This window comes from Lotus japonicus, chromosome 1, assembly GCF_012489685.1.
Source record: "Lotus japonicus ecotype B-129 chromosome 1, LjGifu_v1.2".
In the NCBI taxonomy this organism is placed as follows: Eukaryota; Viridiplantae; Streptophyta; class Magnoliopsida; order Fabales; family Fabaceae; genus Lotus; species Lotus japonicus.
Window position 1 is genome coordinate 2,664,348 of NC_080041.1, and position 21,396 is coordinate 2,685,743.

The 21,396-nt window shown below is 34.5% G+C and overlaps 3 protein-coding genes across 5 annotated transcripts; 1 reads left to right on the forward strand and 2 right to left on the reverse strand.

Annotated features, from left to right (window-relative positions):
- Positions 1 to 635: 635 nt before the first annotated feature.
- LOC130733045 (tubulin-folding cofactor A) lies at positions 636 to 3,354 on the forward strand. 3 transcript variants are annotated; one of them, XM_057585090.1, is made up of 4 exons: positions 636 to 778; positions 1,000 to 1,173; positions 2,194 to 2,280; positions 3,014 to 3,354. In XM_057585090.1, exons 2-4 carry the CDS (start codon positions 1,021 to 1,023, stop codon positions 3,113 to 3,115), a joined length of 342 nt encoding a protein of 113 aa, XP_057441073.1. In that variant the 5' UTR covers positions 636 to 778; positions 1,000 to 1,020; the 3' UTR covers positions 3,116 to 3,354. The 3 variants fall into 3 exon arrangements, with proteins under 3 accessions (XP_057441073.1, XP_057441072.1, XP_057441074.1); XM_057585089.1 differs by having other exon boundaries at positions 648 to 778; positions 982 to 1,173; XM_057585091.1 differs by having other exon boundaries at positions 661 to 778; positions 986 to 1,173.
- A 338-nt stretch (positions 3,355 to 3,692) lies between these two features.
- Positions 3,693 to 8,205, reverse strand: LOC130733044 (pirin-like protein). Its single transcript, XM_057585088.1, has 6 exons — positions 7,947 to 8,205; positions 7,708 to 7,757; positions 7,561 to 7,599; positions 7,199 to 7,227; positions 6,233 to 6,405; positions 3,693 to 4,287 (listed from the first exon to the last, which is right to left on the reverse strand). The coding sequence occupies exons 1-6, from the start codon at positions 8,048 to 8,050 to the stop codon at positions 3,783 to 3,785; spliced, it is 900 nt and encodes a 299-aa protein (XP_057441071.1). The 5' UTR covers positions 8,051 to 8,205; the 3' UTR covers positions 3,693 to 3,782.
- Positions 8,206 to 13,456: 5,251 nt separating this feature from the next.
- LOC130733042 (glycerophosphodiester phosphodiesterase GDPDL4-like) lies at positions 13,457 to 19,061 on the reverse strand. Its single transcript, XM_057585087.1, has 9 exons — positions 18,794 to 19,061; positions 17,523 to 17,816; positions 17,200 to 17,321; positions 16,614 to 17,115; positions 16,195 to 16,233; positions 15,771 to 16,058; positions 15,359 to 15,501; positions 14,286 to 14,769; positions 13,457 to 14,030 (listed from the first exon to the last, which is right to left on the reverse strand). Exons 1-9 carry the CDS (start codon positions 18,891 to 18,893, stop codon positions 13,735 to 13,737), a joined length of 2,268 nt encoding a protein of 755 aa, XP_057441070.1. The 5' UTR covers positions 18,894 to 19,061; the 3' UTR covers positions 13,457 to 13,734.
- Between the last annotated feature and the right edge of the window lie 2,335 nt (positions 19,062 to 21,396).

Below are 21,396 nucleotides of genomic sequence, written 5' to 3' on the forward strand. Positions count from 1 at the left end.
ATTTGATATTATTAATTCTTGTACATGGACATACAAATATATGTAGAATATTTAACTTGTTCGTCACTAGTAATTTCGAATATTTAACTCATCAGAAGGTCAGTGTGAATGCCTTTGGAAGAAACATCTCGTTCTGACTCATTATTGATCGACCACAAGAAGGTTGAGACCGAAGGCCTTCCACGTGGTCGGAAGTTCCATTTAAGGGACTTTCCGCACACTTGCAGGGGTATATATTATCATTCTTTTATATAACATGTTATTCATTCAAGCATTTACACTTGAGTTCTAATGAGTTTCTAAGATTCTCTCTCAAAAATTTGCATTGCTTGAGCGTTGTAGTGTCTTCTGCATGAACTCCTTGTTGTGGTATCAGCACCATGATCACCTATTAGACACTCACTACTGCACGTCGACGTTAAATGCTCCGAGAAAGAACATCTATTGATTCCAACAATGTTCATGTCCTACCTAGAAAGAACCAGGAAAGAAAAATAAAAATATTTTCAAAATCGTAAAGAATTAAAGGTTAAAACCGATTTTTAACAACAATAAAAAAGTATTCAATACTAAAAATTTCAACAATAAAAATAGAGATAATCCATTTGTGCAAGCAAAGAAATTAGAGTTTGAAAAGCCCAAAACCCAAAAGAAAGAGGAAAAAGGGACCTTAAACGGTGCGTTTCAGTGAGAGTAAAGGTCAAGGTCGTTTTCAATCTTGATCCTTCATCGTCTTCTACCTGTTGCTAGGGCACGATCAGCACTCTGCAAACACAAGGTCAGATTTCACATCATCCTTCATCGCCACCACCATTTTCCTCTTCCTTCAGCAATTTGAGCGTTGATTTTGAATTCAGCTTCACATTGCGTGTTTTTTTGATTGATTTTGATCTTGAATCAAATTTTACATGATTGGAATTTGGAAAATGATATTTTTTTTCTGTATTGTTAATGTTTTTCGTTTCTTGTTTCTGGGTATAGAGAGAGAGAGAGAGAGAGAGAGAGAGAGAGAGAGATTCAATGGCTACTGTGAGAAGCCTGAAGATCAAGACAAGCACATGCAAACGCATTGTGAAGGAGCTGCATTCTTATGAGAAGGAAGTTGAAAGCGAAGCTGCGAAAACCGCTGACATGAAGAACAGAGGAGCTGACCCTTATGATCTCAAACAGCAGGTATATATACCTCAACTCAGCTCAACATGTGCTTACTACTAGATGTATAATAGTTGTTGGATTAGGATCCTCTCAAGGGAATTGACAATGTCAATTGTAACGTTGTGTTTATCTCGCTTCATAAATATTCGAAGAATTCACCTATTTGATACATGTAAAGACGAAAGAGAGAGACAGACAAAAATTTGCAACTTGAGGGAGTTTACAATTGAGAGGATTCTGATCTATAATCACTTTTTGGAAGAAGCTAAAGTGTATCTTTTAGAGTTACTGTGTTTTGGATTGTGTTCCGCCACTAATAGAAACACATTATAAATTGAAGTTGTTAATGCGTTGGAATATTGTGTTTTGATTAGCTTGTAGTCATTAAATTCTTTGAGTAGTAGCGTGTTTGGTTTTGCGGTTAGAAGTCTTGCAATCATTGCTAGAGAGAAGCTGCAAAGTGTAACTTCTAGAGGTACCCTTATTTGCGTTTTGTGGCATGGCCAATTCAAACATGCTACGAGTTTGCGTGAACTTCTCAACAAGCATTTGTAGAGAAAGGGAAGTCTAGCTTCGGCTGCTCATCTTTTCAGAAGCCCCCTCATCTAACTTCCCCATAAGCATCACTTTTTCGTAAGATAGGAATAAAATACTTCTCAATTGAAAGATTTTATAAACTAAAAGCTAATGCAAACTCAGTCTTGCTGAGAAAGAGAAAAAACATAAGCTCTTCTCCTAAAAAATTGTCTAATCCAACCATGCAAAGATGGATCTTTCACTATATTATTTGTGCAGAATCCAAGGCACATTTACTCATAAGCTAAGACTTTTAGCTTCTAACCATAAGTGGATCTAAAGTATTTCACGGTGGAACCAAACATGCTATTAGTAAGGCTTTATGTGCACCTGCAATTGCGTTTTTTAATTTGGAAATATCACTGTGGTAAGTGATGGTAGGGTTGTTTGACAATTGTCTGTCATTTCCTTTACTTTGTAAAATGATGGTTATAACTTGTGTTCTTGACCTGATCTGAACAGGAAAATGTGCTGGCTGAGTCTAGGATGATGATTCCTGACTGCCGCAAGCGCCTGGAGGTCGCTTTGGAAGACTTGAAAGGAATATTGGTACTGTATATCTCTTGTTTATGTGTTCACTGTATAGCGCAGTTTTCTGCTGTGTTTTCATGTCATGAACATTTTTCACCACTCTGAGGTGCTCACCATTTGATGCCTTGGCTTTTTCATAGAATAACTTAGCTGATTATTCTCTTGATTGGTCTATTTGAGGATAGTAGCTGTTAATGATCTTGTGTATTTTGAGCAAGAAATTGGGGTAGGAATATGGTTATCCTGACCTCTCTAGTTCAAGGTTTGGGCAAACTTAGTGTCTTACAGCTTTACTCTACTCTGGGACAAGGTAGTCCGTCTTGAGCCAATCTGAGCTACATTTTCTCAATATGATTTCTGAAAGTTCCTGCATTTCACTGTGAAGCATTTTAAGGGTCTAACACAAGATTTTTTTTTTGATTTCTTAGATCATTTTTCCGAAAGAAAGGGGGGGGGGGAAAGGAATGGGAAAGTGAAAGCTAAAGAGAAGAGACATTTATGTTCTACTTTAATATGTTAATTTTGGTATTTGGTATAATTTGGCTGTGCAACTTTTTGTTCTCATGTATCAGTTAATCGTGTGAAGCAAGTTCTTTAAACAAACCAATTAATTTTCATTTATGCAAAAAAATGTTATTTATCCCCTTATATTTTGCTCCATATCTTTACTGAGGCATTTCTCTTATTTAATTTGCTTGAAGTTGGATCTGTAGATTTAATTTTATGTGGAGTAATTCTTTTCCGCTTTCAGGCTGAAATGGAGGAGTCAGATGAGAAGGAATGTCCTGAAGTTGATGAAGCTAAAACCACCCTCTCAGAAGTTGAAAAAGTACTTGAAACAATAGAAGTTTAGCAAGGTGGTTTGCTTAGTGCTTTTGACAGAGGATTTTGTGCCTGTATTATATAGCTTCTTGGTCACAAACAATATATACATTCTTCTTTTTGTGTGCGCCCTCTCCTACTCTAGTCTCTCAAATACAGATTCATGCTGAAAGGTTATGCAACTTCCTTGACAAGATTTAATCTTGTCTAGTTATATGCTCCTGTAGAACATCTGAAAATGAATGAATGTGATGACATCGATTTACTTTACTAAGCTGATAATATGGTGTCATTTTCTGAAAGTTTATACATCCAGGTTTTTCTAATTTTATGTGGCCTGTTATCCAAATATCATTCAGTAATTATTTTGGCAGCATCATGTGCTAAAATTTAATACAAAGAGTTTCATTCACTTTTTTCTATATTGAAGTGCATGTTATTATCCATCTACAATCCAAATCATCAGGTTTCTCATTGAGTCTTTCTGGTCTACCGTTAGAAAGTATGAAACCTAGAGAATAACATATCCTGATGTTTAGTTGATATTGATAGGATCATCCTAATTATAGATTGTTATATTTGTCAAATTCGTGGATTCCAAATGTACCTTATAACTAAAAAAGGGACTGGAGTATTTATTTTTCCTTGCATTGCATCTTCCCAAAATAAAGAACAAATATGAAATCAAATAAACAAAATTAAAAATCAAGACTAACAGCACTCTCAGACTTCCAGTGTCTTGCTTTCTCAAATCCATTGGTATAGTTCTCAAAATCATCTATGGTTTGGTCAATCTCTTCTTGAGTGTTCATCACAAAGGGTCCAAATTGCACCACAGGTTCACCCAATGGTTCACCTCCAACCAAAATGAACCTTAGTGCCTTAGAAGATTTGTTCCATGCCTCTAGGCCATCCCCAGAACCAAGAAGAAGAATGTGGTGAGGTGTTGTAGGCTGAGATTTTGAGTTTCCAAATACACCCTCTCCTTCTAAGATGTACACAAAAGCATTCCAAGATTTTGGTATGAGTTGTTGCAAGTGTGCACCAGGTTTAAGAGTAAAGTCCAAGTACATGGTTGGTGTCCTTGTGTAGATTGGAGACTTAATTCCAAGAGCTTCCCCTGCAATCACTCTTACCTTGATTCCATCTTTCACAGCTTCTGCTATGTCCTTGCTCAACATTTCTTGATATCTTGGTTCAATCCTGAGATAACAGTACAAGACAGATTAAACCAAAGTTCAACTATCAAATTAATAGCATGTTTGGTTCCACAGTGATCAAATACTTTAGAATCAATTTTGGTCAAAAACTATAATAGCATGTTTTGTTTGATTCTGAAATACTTTATAATCACTTTTAGTTAGAAATTACAAGTCTTAGCGTCCATGTAAATGTCTTGAATTCTGTGTAAATTGTGAAATCAAACATGTACTAAGTTTTAACTTATGAGTAAACCTGCATTGGATTTTTTGTTAACTGGGAAACAAAATATGCACAGATAAACTATTTTACCAACTTGAGGTAAGCTTCAAGGTAGATAATTATGATTTCTCAAAGAATAACAAGTACTTCCAAGAAGACACTGATTAATATTGAAAAAGTTTAATCCTTTTATGAAGGATTGAAGGGTCACTGAGAACCAGACAATTTTTGAAACTAGCACATATTGCTCTTCAAAGGGTGAGAGGCACATTCTTTATGCTGGCCATTTCAGGCCCTTTTGCATTTTGGTGCTCTATTCAAAAGCACTTATAGGAAATGGTACATGATGGGGAATCATGAAATAAAGTCACATGTGAAAGTGAGGAAAGCAATAAGGCATATATTAACTCAGAAAAGTTTAGAATATATTTGACTTTTTTTTTTGTAAAGAGTAGAATTCCCTTTTGTCCCTCCTTGATATCTGGTGGTGTGCATTATCCAAAACGATTCTCCAAATATTAATGATGATCTTCAGTGATGCATAAGATACGTCATCTAATGTGAGGTCAGGCTAAGGTGTGATTTGAGTATTTCACCAAAAAAAAAAAATCTTCCTAGTTCCTATTGGTTACTCTTTATGTGATTTAATAGTAAATTTTTATAATGTTACATTAAGATCAACTAGGGCAAGATTCAATGCTCATTTGATTAAGAAAAGGCTGCATCCGCAAACAGAGAATGATCAATTTCAGCTGGGGGTATCCCACCAAACCTGATTTTGATACTTACAAGCTAGGGAGGAGAGGATATGCGCATTAAACTTAAAAAACTAGGGCAAGATTTGTAGAAAAGGTATGAAAAATGTTTGTAAATTATTCAATTGATTGTAAAGTTAAATTATTTGAGAACCGGAATCAATTTTAGGAAAAAGTAAGTAGGTTTTTAGTTTCATAATTGATTTTGGTGAAAGATAAATTGATATAAACATGCTATGAATAGTTTTTGTGAGTCAAAGTTGATTCTAGAAAAAGAGAAAGTAATTCAAACATGTTATTTGTCCACGCACATTTTATGTTGGGAAATAAGGTATGCATGTGTTTGGTTACAATGGCAGGTTTAGAATTAATTTTCATGGATCATAATTACTTTTCAGTGGTTATATACATATTTAACAATTGACTTAGAGTTCGAGGGTAGCGACATAGAGGCTATCCGTGGTTTGGAGAAGGTTTATGAGGATCATTTTAAGACTTGAGTCGCGCTTGTATATCCTGGTTGTGTCTTTGAAAGAGTTAGGATGTTCTTTGTGGCCTATGCTCTTGTTTTTTGCCCGTTTAGTTCCTGTTCGGTTTAGCGGGCTTCTTTTTGTTCGTCGAAGTGCCTTGTTATTAGTGGGTGATCTTCGCCCCCTGAGGGTCCTGTCCTTAGGGGTTTTTTGTGATAATCTATTTATATACCTTTACCTTTCAAAAAAAAAACAATTGACTTAGAGAATTTAATTTTAATTTTAAAATAAATTCTAAGAAGAAGTAAGAGAATGTAGTTTTTACTGTAGACTTAATCAATCGTTTATAACTTTATTCTATAACAATGTCCTATAAAAACCGGTCTCCTCGCAAATGAATATAAATATAAGTCACATCACTTTCAACTCATTTTTATTATGATTAATTATATCCAAAAGCAATTTTGACAATGCTGATCAAATATGCAATAGTTCACATACATTTTATGCTGGGCAGCAAGGTTAATCCAGAGCTGTAGACCCTTTTGGGTTCCTTGAGCAGAAGGAGCAGACATTTCTGAGTGAACTATCCCTCTCCCTGCAGTCATCCACTGCAAGTCACCGGCTTCGATTGTTCCCTTATGTCCTTCAAAGTCTTCATGTGTTACAGCTCCCTGAATTGCACAAAAAAATTGCACTTATGAGTGGTTAGCACAAAAACAAACATATGTGAATGTGACCAACAATATAGCACACATACAACTTTAGGCACACTCAAGGTAGTAGTTGGCCTTCTAGAAAGAAATGAACAAGACATTAAAATGTGGGGTCACTCTTGTCTTTATGCTCACATCGACAATCAAAACATTCTTATGATTTCCTTTTGGAGGCACTAGTACAATAGTGGCTCATTTTGGTTGAGAATCATTAAGTTGTGACTTATATGTTGCCACACCACCAGCACACAGATTTAACACCATATTGACCTGATATTTAGCTCAACTAACAAACTTTAAGCTTTTTTCCCTAATACATTTATGTTTTATAGAGAAAATCGTTCGAAATGCCCAAATTCTTGTGGAGATAATTCTTACTGTTGAAATTTTTTCCATACACATGATTCAAATCCGAAATCTTACTTACAAAAATTAAACATATACCATTTGAGTCAATTACCGATATAATTAGTAACTTTAAGCTAACATAAAATATAAACTTAAAATAAGATAAACCAAATATTTTGTTGACATCAAATTTTAGTCTTGCAATTATATTAATTTATTTAGTCCTATGATGGCCAACTATTATATATTTTTCAGTTGTACCTTTGACTTTCTTACAAGGATTGCCACAAAATAATGAGATAACTTATAAAAAGGTTTATCAATTATCATATGTTTCTAAATAGTTTATAATCAATGAGAAAGGGAGAGCTAGTCAATTAACTGGAAAAAGAATAATCTGTACCTGTAACATGTATGTGACCGTCTCAAAGCCTGTAATCAGAAAAGAAGGAACATGGAGTTAGAAACTCAGATTACTGAAGAACAAATGTAATAACATATTTCGTTCCAAGGTGAAATGTGCCCGAATCACTTCAAGTTAGAAGTTATAAGCCTTAACTTATGATTAAACGTGTATTGTATCCTGTGCAAATTATGAAAACAAACATGCATTAATAGTGTGTTTGAATCGCGACTTTTTTTTCCGGAATCAATAATGTCATTCAGAAGCTAATCACATAAGTTTTTCCTGTAATTTATTTTGGCATCGAAACTAATGAATTTCCAAACATGTGCTAAATGATACAGAAAGTGCAGTTGGCAAACCTCTATGTGGATGATCAGGAAACCCAGCAGGAGCAGCCACTGCAACATTTCAGAATTACTAATTGTTAGAAAACAAAATAAAACTGACCATCATTTTTCTTTTTATTCAAAGTTGAAAAACAGAGCAAAAAACAGAGATTCCCCCACCTGAGAATTCATCCAAGACAAGGAAAGGATCGAAGTACTTGAGCTCAAATCTGACCAAAACCCAGATAAACCAATCAATTCAAAAGTTCAATTCCAAAACTTCCATCCAATGCAATAACATATCATCAATACAAAATTGAATGATCAATATATTAGCATGTCACACTTCTAAAAAGTTAGAACATGATCAATCAATATATACAAGGCTAGAAGAAGAAAAATTGGCCATTCTCTCATACCTTCCTATGCTTCTTCTAACAACAGCACCAACACCTTCATGTTGAGGTCTTGCCAGGAACTTTCTGGAAACAGTACGAGGTTCTTTAAGGTATTGGTCTGGCATTTTGCAGAATATTGGTGAGAAAGGAAAAAAAGTTTGTAGTTTGTATTTTGATGAAAATGTGAGTAGCAAGAGAAGGGTGGTTTAAAGTATATATAGGAAGGTGAGGTGTGGCATGAGAGAGAGAGAGAGGGAGAGGTGGAATTTCACTCTTGGAAGGTCAAACTAAACAAGAGTTTGCTTGAGCTCAAGGTTGTGTCTTTGATTCCTTCCATTTCTATTCTTCCTATGAACGTCAGCATAACGTACTCATGATGTGTGGCTCATGTGGAATTATAAATTCATTATAATAATATGATTATAATTTCACTCCTTACATGGTTAGCACTAGGGGTGTACAAGGGACGGGTTGGGACGGGTTTTGGTTAATCCTAACCCGGCCCTAAATATTGACCGGGCCAATTCATAGACCCTAACCCGTCCTTAGACCCGAAGCAACCCGACATTATGCGGGTTCAATTTATGACGGGTCTATGTAGGACGAGACCGGGTTGGCCCGAGAGATAATTAGTCTAAGACTATTTGATACTAATTGTAAAATTTAAAGATAATAACATACTTAAAGAGTCATAAGTTGGAACTATTTTTTAGAAGAAAGAACTTGAAAGGATCTAATTCTTTCATAATCTATTGCACTTGAGAGGTTTACATTTTGTTTGATCTATATACAAGTGTCACTCATTTTGTTTGATCATTCTTCACTTGTCTTCACATGTGCATAATACACACACATGATTTTCTCTTGTTAGAGCATGAAAGTGTCCATAGTTCGATGAACGTTTATTTAATTTATAAGGTAGATGTTAAACATTTTAATCTCATCCACATGGTAGGATAAATTTGAACACCATGTATCACATTTTAATTATTATAATAAATTAAAATTTTATAAAATATATATGTGGGACGGGCCGGGTGACCCGAGTGTCAACTCAAACCCGACCCTACCCGAAATCGTGTAACTCAAAGATTAACCCGAACCCGGTCTCTTTTAATGATCGGGTCGGGTTCAACCCGGCCCTAAAGGCTTGGACCAGGACGGGGTTGGCGGGTAGGGCCGGGTCTTGTACACCCCTAGTTAGCACTTGCCATATTGAATTTTAATGGATATGGATTGATATCAAATTTAGGATATAAAAGTCATATATGCTTAGCTAATAATTTTCTGCTATTAAAAATTTTGATATAAAAATTAAATTAAAAATATCTCAAGTTATTCAATATTAATTAACAAGTTGTAACCAAATATTTTAAAGGAGATATCAGAATAAATATATCTAGATACTATTAAGGTGATGAGTGCCCCACTATTACAATGATGAGTAATAGCAATATTCTCTTTTCAATGTTCATTAGTTAAAATTTATGTAGGTCACACTAAATTAAAAAGGAAATTCATATAATTTAGTGATACTTCATATGAATTTTAATTGTTAAAAATTAAGTTTTGGTAGCATTTTTTTACGATACATAGTTCTATTCTTGATACCAATGGAAATTTTAATGTTTATTTAGGGTAAAATCAAAAAAATGTATTGGGCTCATGTATAAAAAGAAGAAGAAAATATCTTGGCTGCATTCGTGTCTTTGCGTCACAAGGCATCACACCCACGTCTCACTATCCGTTAATTAAAGTCTTGACTTCTCTTCGGTCTTTCATCATTTTGTTCAAATCTAGATTTTGGGTTTTGGCCATTTCTGTCTCTTCATTTGTTATATTTGCTTTTTGTCTTAAAATTCTTCGTCCCTTTTATGAGATAATACTCCTATTAGTCTTATAGAAAACCATGTTTCATTCTCAAATAATTTTTTAATACATATTTGAGTTACTTTAGAATCCTCATATCTTTTGCTAAGGGTTAAACACCATTTTGGTCTTGATGTAACAAGATTTAATGTTCATTTCTAGGCGGAATTTTTTTTAATTTTTACTTCTGCATTTAAGGAAATTTTGAGATTGGCCATTGTTGGAGGACTTGTCTCTAATGACATTACCAATTGATAGATCAGAGCTCACGCAACGTGCTTTTGTATTTAATGAATCCTATGTGACTTTTTATTTTATATTGTTTGAACATTGTTCGCATTATTAATAAACTAATCAACTAAACTAATCACTAAATTAAATCCCCAATTCAACTAATGAACAAACCTAGTTGAAAAACAACCCACATTTAACATAGTTAAAAAAGAAAAAACTAAGTGTTCTAGAAAATTATTTGTTCTTTGAAGATAGAAAGCCCCAAACTCATCACTGGATCTCCTTACAATTCCATCTTCGTCCTTGAACGTGCGTGAGTGAAGGTTTGCATTCGTCTCCATTTTTTGTGTTCATCTTCATTGCTTGTTGTGTGAGTGGAGGTTTGAGGTTAACTCGCGCTACTTCAAGTTAGTGTTGCCCTTGTTGCTTGTTTTTGGGTTTTAGGGTTACGCTAATGGTTTTGGAGTTAAGGTTTACATTGTAAGCTTGTGGGGATTTCATCCTTCGATTGCCATGTGGATGAATCATTTTCTAATGAGAGATTCTTATCGTATGATGCCCTTTTCGATGGTGGTGAATCATTTGGGTTCATTTGTGAATGAACCTTAGTTGCATTATAGTAGTGGAAAAGTTCATGTTTATCATGGTCTCGACATTGATAGATGATCATTTTTTAACGTATGGATGTTGTGAAGGACCTAGGATATGGATGAGTCATTTAAGGAGGTTGCTTGTATGGAGGGTCCATCTAAGGGGAAGGAAAAACGGGAAGGAAAAAGGGCTGCAAAAGGGGAAAGAGCAAGGGAAAGAAAAGGGAAAGGTGAAAAATGTCAAGAGAGGCTAAAGTGTTTTTTGAAACCTTGATAAAGAAGGAGAATTTCTCATTGAGGTGATATCTAGTTATGATCATAATTTTTTAGCGTGTATCTAAATATGCATTTAGGAGCAAATATGACAAGCTTAAGCAGTACCAGTTTGATAAACGAGCATGGACCAACACATTGTCTAGTAAATATTTTAAAGACATGGTGATTTTTTATTATATTTAAATCATAAAAAACACTTAAGTAAAAACATTATACTCCATTACATCATACATTCTAAGGATTTCACTTTGAAAAATCTATTATTAGTGAAATTTAACATCCTCCCAATGTTGATATACCAAATCACTGAATTTATTAAATGCAATTATCACTTGTTAATGGGGGGTGTTTTAGGTCGGTGATGCTACCACAGAACCAATGATATATAAGAGATAAGTCACATCATCATCATCATACACAAACGTTTTAATTAGCACCTCATGTTCAAAAGTTGAAAAATGGTTTGATGAATAATTTGCATGGCAGCTACGAAATTCGATCAAAACCACAATTTGAGATATGTAGGAAAATCGCAATCACCTTCAATGATGTTTCCTCTCATCCAAGGTAAGTACAACAATTAAAATCAAGAAACAATGTTGAATATATAAAGTGGTATCAGCGTGCGTGTATCTTTCATGATGAGAAACAAACACGGTCTAAGTCCAAAGTCTACACGTTGCGACAAGCAAGTAATAACTACGCAACTCGTGATTTAATCCAATGTACTAACTATGCAATTGGCTTGTAGAATCACTTTAGTATAAAGTTTTAACTTTTGAGTAAACATGAATTATGAATTAGATGCTGTGTAAATTGTAAAACTAAATATGTACTATCAAAAACACTATTTGTGTAAATGAACTGGTCAAGGATAATTTGATTGAAGAGTTGCCTGAGTTATCTACAAATTGGGGCAATCTGTCTCCAGGGTAATCCATTATCTTCGCCACCTCCGTTGGACTCAGGTGATGCTCTTGATCCTTGTGTTTGCTAGATATCAAGAGATTTTTTACTTTTTATGGTATAATTTACGCCCTATTTGAAAGAGTTTATTTAAGTTTATCTTATAACAAGAGTGCTTATGCGTGTGTTTTGAAGAGCTTTTGCAAAGCTTACAACTTACAATAAGAAATAGCTTATTTAAGTTTATCTTATACATTAGAGTTGCACCTCAAACAACATGAAATTTACTATGACATTAAAGTTAACAACAAGAAACCATATGTAGAAATTTTGAAATTTAGGTTAAAATTTAAATTAACATTATCATACCCTTCAAATTAAGGACAAGACAAATATTTTACCAATTCAATATTACAAAATGCCTTGTGAAGCAAGGATGACACATCATTTAGCGTGGGGATTTGGATCCTCTCTCTAGTGCCCTCTCTTGCCGCTTTTCTAACCATCTGATATATCCAACAGTTTAGCCAGCCAAAAGAACTTAAGAAAATAATTATAAATTCAAATCCTGCCTTTTCCCCTCTCTCTTAAAGGACTTATGTTATCAATCCAAGTACCATTGAAAAAAAAAGTGGAAAAAATTATGTGCACACTTCTAAAGCACTTCCTTCTTGACGATATATGAAGAGAAGAGAAATAAATGAATGATACTATAAGTGATTGATAGAAAATACAAAGAAAGATTGAAATGGAAGAGAAAATGAATTGTGAATGTATCAAAACTCTATATAAAAAAATGTGTCGTCGGTGATATTGTGTCCAACATGTCCGATGATAAAAAAAGATAAGTTTTTTGGGCCTTTAAAAGTTTTTAAAAAAATTTCCAGCTTCTCAAAAAGCTTTTAAAAGTTATTTCCTTCTTTGCTGGCTAACGTGTCCCAGCTTTCTTGTTCCTCCCCTTGTGGGCTTGGCTTTGGGCCTCTTTATTAATACAATCATCTTTGACAAACATCATTTCTAAAAAAATCTTTGACAAAAAAAAAGTTATTTCTAAAAAAATTCAAACATCATTTTCCTATTAATCAAACATCACTTATTTCAGGATAACATTTGAGTAGATTTCAAAAAAAAGGATAACATTTGAGTAAATTTTTTTAATTAAGAATTTAAAAATTCTAACACTTTTTTTTTGTGGACAAAGTAACACTTGACTTACAAAATTTCGAGCATGAAAATATAGGTCAGCCCAGATCATTTTTTTGAAATATCCAGCCCAAATTGACAAAAAAGTACATTATTATCGACAAAAAAGAAGGAGCATTACTAGAGTCAATGTTTTGAAAACTAGAGATCTGTAATTCAACATGTGAAGTTTATGGTTCATGATTTATTAGTTTAAAGTTTAAACATGGTTTTTTTTTTACAGAAAATTATATTTCATTAATTAAGAAGAAGCCAAATCAGAAGCGAGCACCCCTTCTAATCCGACGGGGAACTCTTCAATTCCTACAAAGCAATACTGAGACAAAGCAAATCTGTGATGCAAGTACTCACAGTGATTCTCAGAGAACTTGATCCGAACCTCGACTTCTTTATCTCAGGCCAACAGATATAAAAAATTAAATATAAATATTAAATACACCTTACAACAGGATAGAAAATAGAAAATACACATCTAAAATGAATTCATAGATATATACCACTCAGTATTTTTGTGCTCATAGTACAACCCCAAGAATGAACATGCATAGCTACAACCAATAATAAGGGAAAGAATTTGCTCCTTCTAAGTTAAGAGAAAAAAAATGTGGAATATTCAGTGCAGACTGAAGCTAAAAGCTTCATGCCACTTAATCCTAGAAATCGTAGGAAATAGAGGGTTGAAACCACAAAATGCAACTCTTTTGTTTCTTTTTTTGAGGAGATGAGTTCACTCAAAGCAGAAGAAGAGAAGCCACAAACACAGCCAGGCTGGAGAAGAAGAAGCAGACAGTGACCTTAGGCTGCGCGTTACCCGGAGGTGACTTGGTTCCAGCACCAGGGCTAGAAGCCGGGGCTATCTTAGCAACAACAGGAGGCAAAGGTGCCTCTGTCACTTCAGATTCTGTCAAGGGTGGGAGTGGAGCCTGAGCAGGAGGCAGTGAATCTGTGGTAATGATTGTAAGAAGATCACCCGGTGAAACAGGTTCCATGTAAGAAGGTATGTTTTTAAAATTTAAGCATTTGTTCCCTGCACAAGAATGGAGAACAATTATATCAGTGATTGAAGTAACAGACTTGATGGAATTGTCATTAATCAATTATCCTAAAAGCTTAAGTTGTAAGGTACATACACATTAATGGTTATATAATTATTTCTAACACGCCCCTCACACAAAAGCTCATTGGGGACAACAAAGATCTAGATTAATTGGTCAAAGAGGTTGTGTTACCATGTTACAAAGATCTAGCACATTAAGGAAAAACAGAATTGGCTAGAACTTACTTCTGTATCGATCAGCTGTTTTAGGGAAATCTGTGATGACACCATTAATTTCTGCTGCCTGAATATATGTGTTGATCTCCACAGTTGCATCTGAGAAGAAATCCCACCCCTGAGACACGAACTCATTGCTGAATGTTTCCACAAAAACAGAGAGGTTAGAAGCTTTCAGCTTTGATATGGTCCTTGTAGCGCCCGTTGCGAAGCCAAGGCTGAGAGGATACACAGACTCCTTGTTGACAACCACAGATCCAGCAAAGCTTTTTATGTCCTCAACAGCTGCAATAGCCGCATCGCCTATGGTCTCATCAACCTTGTAGACACGCTCATATTTGGTTTTCTCCTTGAACTTCTGCAGCACAGAGCTATTAGTTGATTGAATAAAAACTTTTTGGGCCCCTGGTTTATCATATCCTGCTTTGCTCAAAGCATCAATGACTGCATCAGTCACACTTAGTCCCTGCTTGTCTGCAAGATAGGCTGCATTCTGATAAGAGAAGAACACAACATAATGTTAATCAGTGGAAAAATGAAAGGAAACAAAAACAATTATAGGCCTGGGATGCAAATGTTATTTATCACCACAAATAGAAACCAGTACGTTCTTTCCTTATTTGAAATAATTCAGGGGGCAGAGTTAGTGAAGAAATATTAAGAGTGAAATTCATAGGGATATCAATTTTGGGAAGTTAAGTCATTTTCAGCTTTATGTTTTGTTTTAAAAGAGAAAGAATGCACCCACCAAGCCAAAGTAAAATAGAGAACCCAAAGATTGAAAGAAAAATATTTCATAATCTTTGCATACTTAAAAAATAACTTTAGAAGCAAAATATGGCCAAATATACATGAAGCAAGTTTAGTAACGTGATAAAAATGGTGCATTATGATGACAGTCTTAATATTCCTGATTATTCAGGCCTTTCAAAGAACCAAGGTGAAATCAGTCATAAGAATTATTTAATGATCCTGAAACAATTCTCATGCAAATTTGCCATAAATCTAATTAATATTTTAGGTTTGAATAGCAGCATGTAGAATGAATCCTATACAGGAGTAACAGACATGGGAGAACGCACCTCAACAATGATCATGACACCTGATAGAGAAGTCTGGTTTTTTGTCAAGGACAAGAAATCTGATAATGTTAAAAATGTCCCAGAACTCTTAAATTTTGGATTCCTGAACAATCTGTACTTTGAGTAAGGGTTCAATATTTGGGCTGCAGGGAAAACAGAGAAGAGAAAAACATGTCAAATAATTTGTTATAACACTTCATATATTTTATTTCTTCATCAAAACAATTATTCCTAAAATCATGACTTGTTCCAATGTGTGTATATATCTTTTCTCATTCTGAACTTTTGCTTCTTTGAAGTATCAGTCAATTACGCTATGACAAGTCTGGATTAACTCCATGCGAATTTGGAAATGCTGAAGAATATTAGACTGCGGGAATAACTAACAATTACAGAACTTTCTTTGACTTACGGGACAGGCTTTTGATATCATCCCATGACAAGTCGAACGTAAATATGCCAGGGTCAGACTGGATCTCAGGGATGGCAATGGAATTCTTTGAGAAGCTTGATATAGCAACATTTGTACTCTCTATAAGATCAATGGAGCTTAAGCAAAAGGGTGTTCCTCCCCGTGACATTTGAACAGGACAATCTAAAACATCCACACCATCAAGTATGGCCTGTTTATATGCCAAGTCTGTACAAGGTGGATAATCTCCGCTTGCTCCATATTTTGAGATAACCAAAGTTTTTTTATCTGAAACATGAAATGTAAGAGCAACAAGTCAACAAACATGAACACTACATAGTGATAGAAATCATACAATGAAACAACTAGAAATTACAAATGAACAAGATAAGAATACGAAGCCCAAAATTAAAACAAACCGGACCTGTTTTTGTAGCATTGGGGCCTAGGTGAGCAAAGCAATCTGCATTATGAGAATGAAGAAAATCAATACCTACTTAACATAGAGAAAAAAGTAGTACATACAAGCAACTAATATGAAGTACACACCTATGTGCTTTTAAAAAAAAAAGTAAACACCAATGTCTTATGTTTCAAAGGATGCAAAAGCATTTTAAATTTATGGAAGGAAATACTAGTTTGCATAGCTAATAAGCATGCAATGCCTAGAACATGAAAACCTTAAAAAATGCATGCAAATGCAAGAGAGGAACGTTTAAATTCTAAAAGAACAAGATCAGGAAGGAAATATGAAAATTGCATTCAAGTAAACCTTATAGCTGCATTCTATTCATGGCAGGCCATCCAGACCAGACAAAATGGAGGAAAACTTTAACAACGTACCTACAGCTGCAGATGGAGTTATGGGGAAATCAGATAGCACACCATCAACAGAGAAGTCACCATTATCGATGAACTGTAGGTACTCAGCAACAGGATCATAGCTATAGTTAAAGCTAAACGGAACATCATTCACAAAATCTGATGCAAAAACTTCAAGCCCCACTTTATGTGCATCCGAGACCAAAGAGGTGTGTGGTTGTAGATAAAGACTTGCATCTACAGGCCAAATGTATCCCTTGGGAACAAGAATTCCAGAAGCAAACGTCTTGATAAATGTAAGATTCTTCTTGAGGGAACCATAAGTCTGATTGACTGATGGGTCTATTGTATCCTCTTCCAGGAACCTGTAGATTAGTTTTGTAGTTTTTGGGTTGAAGCGTGATGTAATACTTCTCAGAAAACCAACCTCCGGAGATGAGATATAACTGATAGGTACTCTTCTAGCTACTGAAAGTACATAGCTCCTCATGCTCAAATTGTGTTGTGTGTAGAATTGATCATGCTGTGAAATATCAGAAAAACAATAGTTAGTTTTAGAACAAACAAGGAGACTCAATCGCGAGAATGGACAATGCTTTCCATTTACCTGAATATTCAACCACAAGAGTGGGTTTGTTTGGTTTACTGCAGGAGGTATATCATCAACCCTAAGAATTAGAAAAGATCTGCCATCAAACCGGTTCGTCCGAGAGTACACTCCCTGAGTCACTGTCCAGTAACAAGAAACTGTCAGAAACTATTAAGAAATAACTTCAAAACTCATATGCAAGCCAAGAAATAGAAATGACCTTGAAACAATATACATACATATAGATACACCGTACAAAAATAATCAGATAGTCCATCCAATACTGATAATCTATAACAATAAAACTGCATCTTTAATATAAGTGAAAGTGAGAAACTTACAGATGACTTCAGATATATCCTTGAAGGTGAAATCTATAGAAAAAGAGCCAGTGGTCGATTTGCCATTAACTAGGTAAGTTTTACTAGAGTTTTTGAAATAAAATGTTATGTAAGTAGAATTTTGAAGGTTCATGTCTGGAAGGCAAAGCCCAACTGCATCTTTTGTTAATTGCACATCACACCATAGAATGGCACCTTTCACACTCGTGTCAAGTGCCACTTTATAGCCAAGTTCACTGGAATCGGGAAATAACCCTGAAAACCCACCACGTGCTATGACCTTCGGTGGACTTCCTGCAAAACAATCATGCCAGTAAGAATGTGTTAGGAGATCAGGTAATTTTTCACCTTAGATGGAAAAGTTACTCCTAGTGTCTTTTGTAGGGAAAGAAGTGATTCTTCAAGGTTTAAACATAGAAACCAAACATGCTATATGTCTCAAGCCATCTCCACAAAAATAAGTAAATAAATAACAGTAGAGGAAAGAGAGTAAACGGGTCATTCAATTAGAGACTTTAAAATGGAAAATGGTAACAAGCTTTAAGATTACATCATATCTATAATTGTATTCACCCGGTGGTTAGAAAATAGCGGTGTGATTAAACGAAATTCTTTTGAATCAGCAAACAACTCATTTGCCAAAAACTGTCCCCAACACCAACAACTAGACCCTATTGTTCCATTTTCAGATAAGCTTTCCACAGATTAGCTCAAGAAACAGTAAACATTTTTTTAACAATCAATTCTCAAACCCAGAAGCTACTCATATATAGAAACTTCTCTCCATAATTAATTAATTCCGGCTTTAGAATCAATTGTAGAAGAATTTCCAAACATGCACTATATCTATCTAGTCAAAGTCTACTATCCATAAACAACTTAGAGCGCGTGTTTGGTTTCACAATTTTTTACATACAATCCAAGCCAAGGTTGGTTACTCATAAGCTGGTTCTAATCAGAAGTGATTCTAGAGCATTTTACTCAGAAACCAAACCTGCTATTAACTTAGTGGTAGCAGAGCTTAGAAATGAGACAAATCAATTAAGATTTCAACTATGAGAAACCAAATCGCTACTGAACTCAAATTAAACAGTGAAATCAAAGTTCATACACACACACAAGAACACAGAGTGAAGAGATCTTTCTTCCACTTGGTAGCTGAGCAGTGAACATCACAGATTGGATTCTACTTCATAAGCAAGAAGAAGCAAGTGAAGAGAACATGCAGAAACAAAATCACAGTGAGGAGTTGCAAGCAACACAGCACATACCGTTGAGTGTTTTCCATTCAGATCTCTGAGCAGAGACTAGGAGGAGCGAGTGAAGAAGAAGCAGAGCGAGTGCGCCGGGAAGAGCGCGTGGTTTCCACATTCCGGCGACCGTGGCAGATAACGATGAGAGAATAACGCAACCCAACCACCTTAAACTTAGAGAGAGAGAGAGAGAGAGAGAGAGAGAGAGAGAGATTGGGAGAGAGAGAAAGTGTGTGTGTATAATGAATGAGGTGTTAGCTCAGAAAGAAGCAGAACCTTTTTCAATGTGTTGGCCTTTTGCCTTTTTCTTCTTTCTTCCATTATTATTATCATGGATGTTTTATAGTATTACATTACTAGTGCTATCTTAATTAAATATTCTAGTTCATACTTAATAACGTGTTTGGATCTTCAATTAAAGTTTGAATGACTTAGTATGTGTTTCAACACCCGTTTGAATCATTGTTAATGAACGTTAGCACTCACTCACTTTAAGCTATATTTTCTTATATTAGTGTATGTTTGGTTCGGTGTTAGAGTTAATGCAGACATGATTTTACGTATCTTAAAACACCAATAAAAAAAACTAGAATTTGTTAAGTTCAATTTAACGTGGATCAGATAAATAGTACTAAGATTTTGGCATATTAACTTCAATATGAATCTTTGTTGAGTTCAACAGAAATTAAAACACACTAAAATAAATGTGCTTTCACATTGGCCCAGTCAATATCCAACCACACATTTATCACTTATGTGCATTAGATGGTATGTTACCGCCAATTTAAAGATGTAATAAATAAGAATTTTTTTTATTACTAGCTCCTCCATTTCTATTTAACTCTTCAAAGAAGAAATACACATATTAAGGAGCACAATTAATGTTGTTAATTTTCAAAAAAATATTATTTGTTTTCCTATTTTACTCTCTGAAATTTATTTTATATTTCCTCATTTATTGCTTTCATAAGGGTATTATTTTGAAAAACATCATTTAATGCTCTCTTAAAATGTTAAGTAAATAGATATATATGAATAATTTTTTTTCAATTAATAAAGAACGGAGATAGTACTAGTTAATATTAGCTGATTCAGTTAGTTAAAAGTAGTTATTGGTCTCTAATTAAAAAAAAATCATTTTTTTAAATCATTCTTTACTAAAAAAATGATTAATGAGTGTTACAAAATTAAGATGAAGCAATAAACATTAAAGAGAAATGTAGAAATATATTGATGGGATAAAGTTTCATACACACCTCTCCTTTGAGGTGGAGAGGTAGAATGAGGAGAGAGATAGGAAGAAAAGAAAAAGTAAGAGAGAGAAAGTATGAGATGTGATAGATGATAAGAAGAGAGAGATAGAAATAAAAAAAAGTGGAAATGGAATGTTTAAAAAAAGAGGTGTGTATGTATCATAACTCATATTTATGTTTTAGTACTAGATATAGATATAGATAGAAATATTTTAATTAAGACAAGCAAATACTAAAATTTTGTGTGACGAAAAGACAAGTAATGATAAGGAGAAGAAGAAAGTGGACAAGCTGGCTTGAGCTAAAGCCGCGGTATGGCATTGACTGATGTAGGTGGTGGGGTCCACAACATGGTTGTCACATCCCTGGCGAGAGTTGACGTGGCAACACGTTATTGGAGGTAGTTGGATGATGTCAGCGAATGCACAAAACGGCCAGGTTTCAGGTGGGTCACCACCGCCCTATATACAGAACAGAACCAAATTGTAGGTAGGACACAACGTGCGACTGTGATTGATTTTGTGCATGATGATTCTCTTCCTATGATTATTTATATGCTCTGTTTGTTTACTTTTCTTTTTGCAGCAAAAGTGATTTTTAACATATATTTCAAGTATGAATACTATGAATGAATGAACACACTCAACTACGTACAGTAGTAATTAACTCGATCGAATCTATGTATGGATTTGCGTTTAACCAAAACGTAACGCAATTGCCTTTTAGAACTTATTTATTTACCAATAATGTTACTTACACACCTCTCATTTGAGGTGGAAGAGGTGGAATGAAGAGAGATAGAAAAAAAAGAAAAAGTAAGAGAGAGAAAGTATGAGATGTGATAGATGTTAAAATGAGAGAGATAGAAACAAAAAGAGGTGGAAATGAAGTGTTTAAAAAATGAGGTGTGTATATATCATTACTCTTTATTTACCGCTCATGACATTGGGATGCCACATCCTACGCACCTTTTAATATGGATTTCTTCTTAGCTGCATGTCTCGTTTGATATTAGAATTAGTACCGAGTTTAAGGTGAATGGAAGAAGTAGAATTCGATCTTACACGTTGGTTTAGGTGTGGGTTCAACATAAATCCAAACGAGCATTTAGGTGTGTGTATAGATTGTTTGAATGCAGCGTATCCACTTAAAGTTAATATGCCAAAATTTTATTTCTTCAAATTACGTTTAATTCAACATGATAAATTTCAATTTTTTCATTAGTCTTTTAAGATTTGCGAAATATATTAGCACATTGGATTCAACACCAAAACAAATATGTATGAGTGCGCGTTTAATTTGGATATTCTGTTAAGCACAACTTAAATCCATATTGAAACTAACATGTAAAAAAATATTGTTTTTTCG

Coding starts and splice junctions, on each gene's coding strand:
- LOC130733045 (XM_057585090.1), top strand. CDS start 1,021: ATGGCTACTGTGAGAAGCCTGAAGATCAAGACAAGCACATGCAAACGC. Junction 1,174..2,193: donor CTTATGATCTCAAACAGCAG/GTATATATACCT, acceptor TGATCTGAACAG/GAAAATGTGCTGGCTGAGTC. Junction 2,281..3,013: donor AAGACTTGAAAGGAATATTG/GTACTGTATATC, acceptor TTCCGCTTTCAG/GCTGAAATGGAGGAGTCAGA.
- LOC130733044 (XM_057585088.1), bottom strand. CDS start 8,050: ATGCCAGACCAATACCTTAAAGAACCTCGTACTGTTTCCAGAAAGTTC. Junction 7,758..7,946: donor GTTAGAAGAAGCATAGGAAG/GTATGAGAGAAT, acceptor GGTTTTGGTCAG/ATTTGAGCTCAAGTACTTCG. Junction 7,600..7,707: donor TGTCTTGGATGAATTCTCAG/GTGGGGGAATCT, acceptor GAAATGTTGCAG/TGGCTGCTCCTGCTGGGTTT.
- LOC130733042 (XM_057585087.1), bottom strand. CDS start 18,893: ATGTGGAAACCACGCGCTCTTCCCGGCGCACTCGCTCTGCTTCTTCTT. Junction 17,817..18,793: donor TGAATGGAAAACACTCAACG/GTATGTGCTGTG, acceptor ATTGTTTTGCAG/GAAGTCCACCGAAGGTCATA. Junction 14,031..14,285: donor AACAGCTGATCGATACAGAA/GTAAGTTCTAGC, acceptor ATTCTTGTGCAG/GGAACAAATGCTTAAATTTT.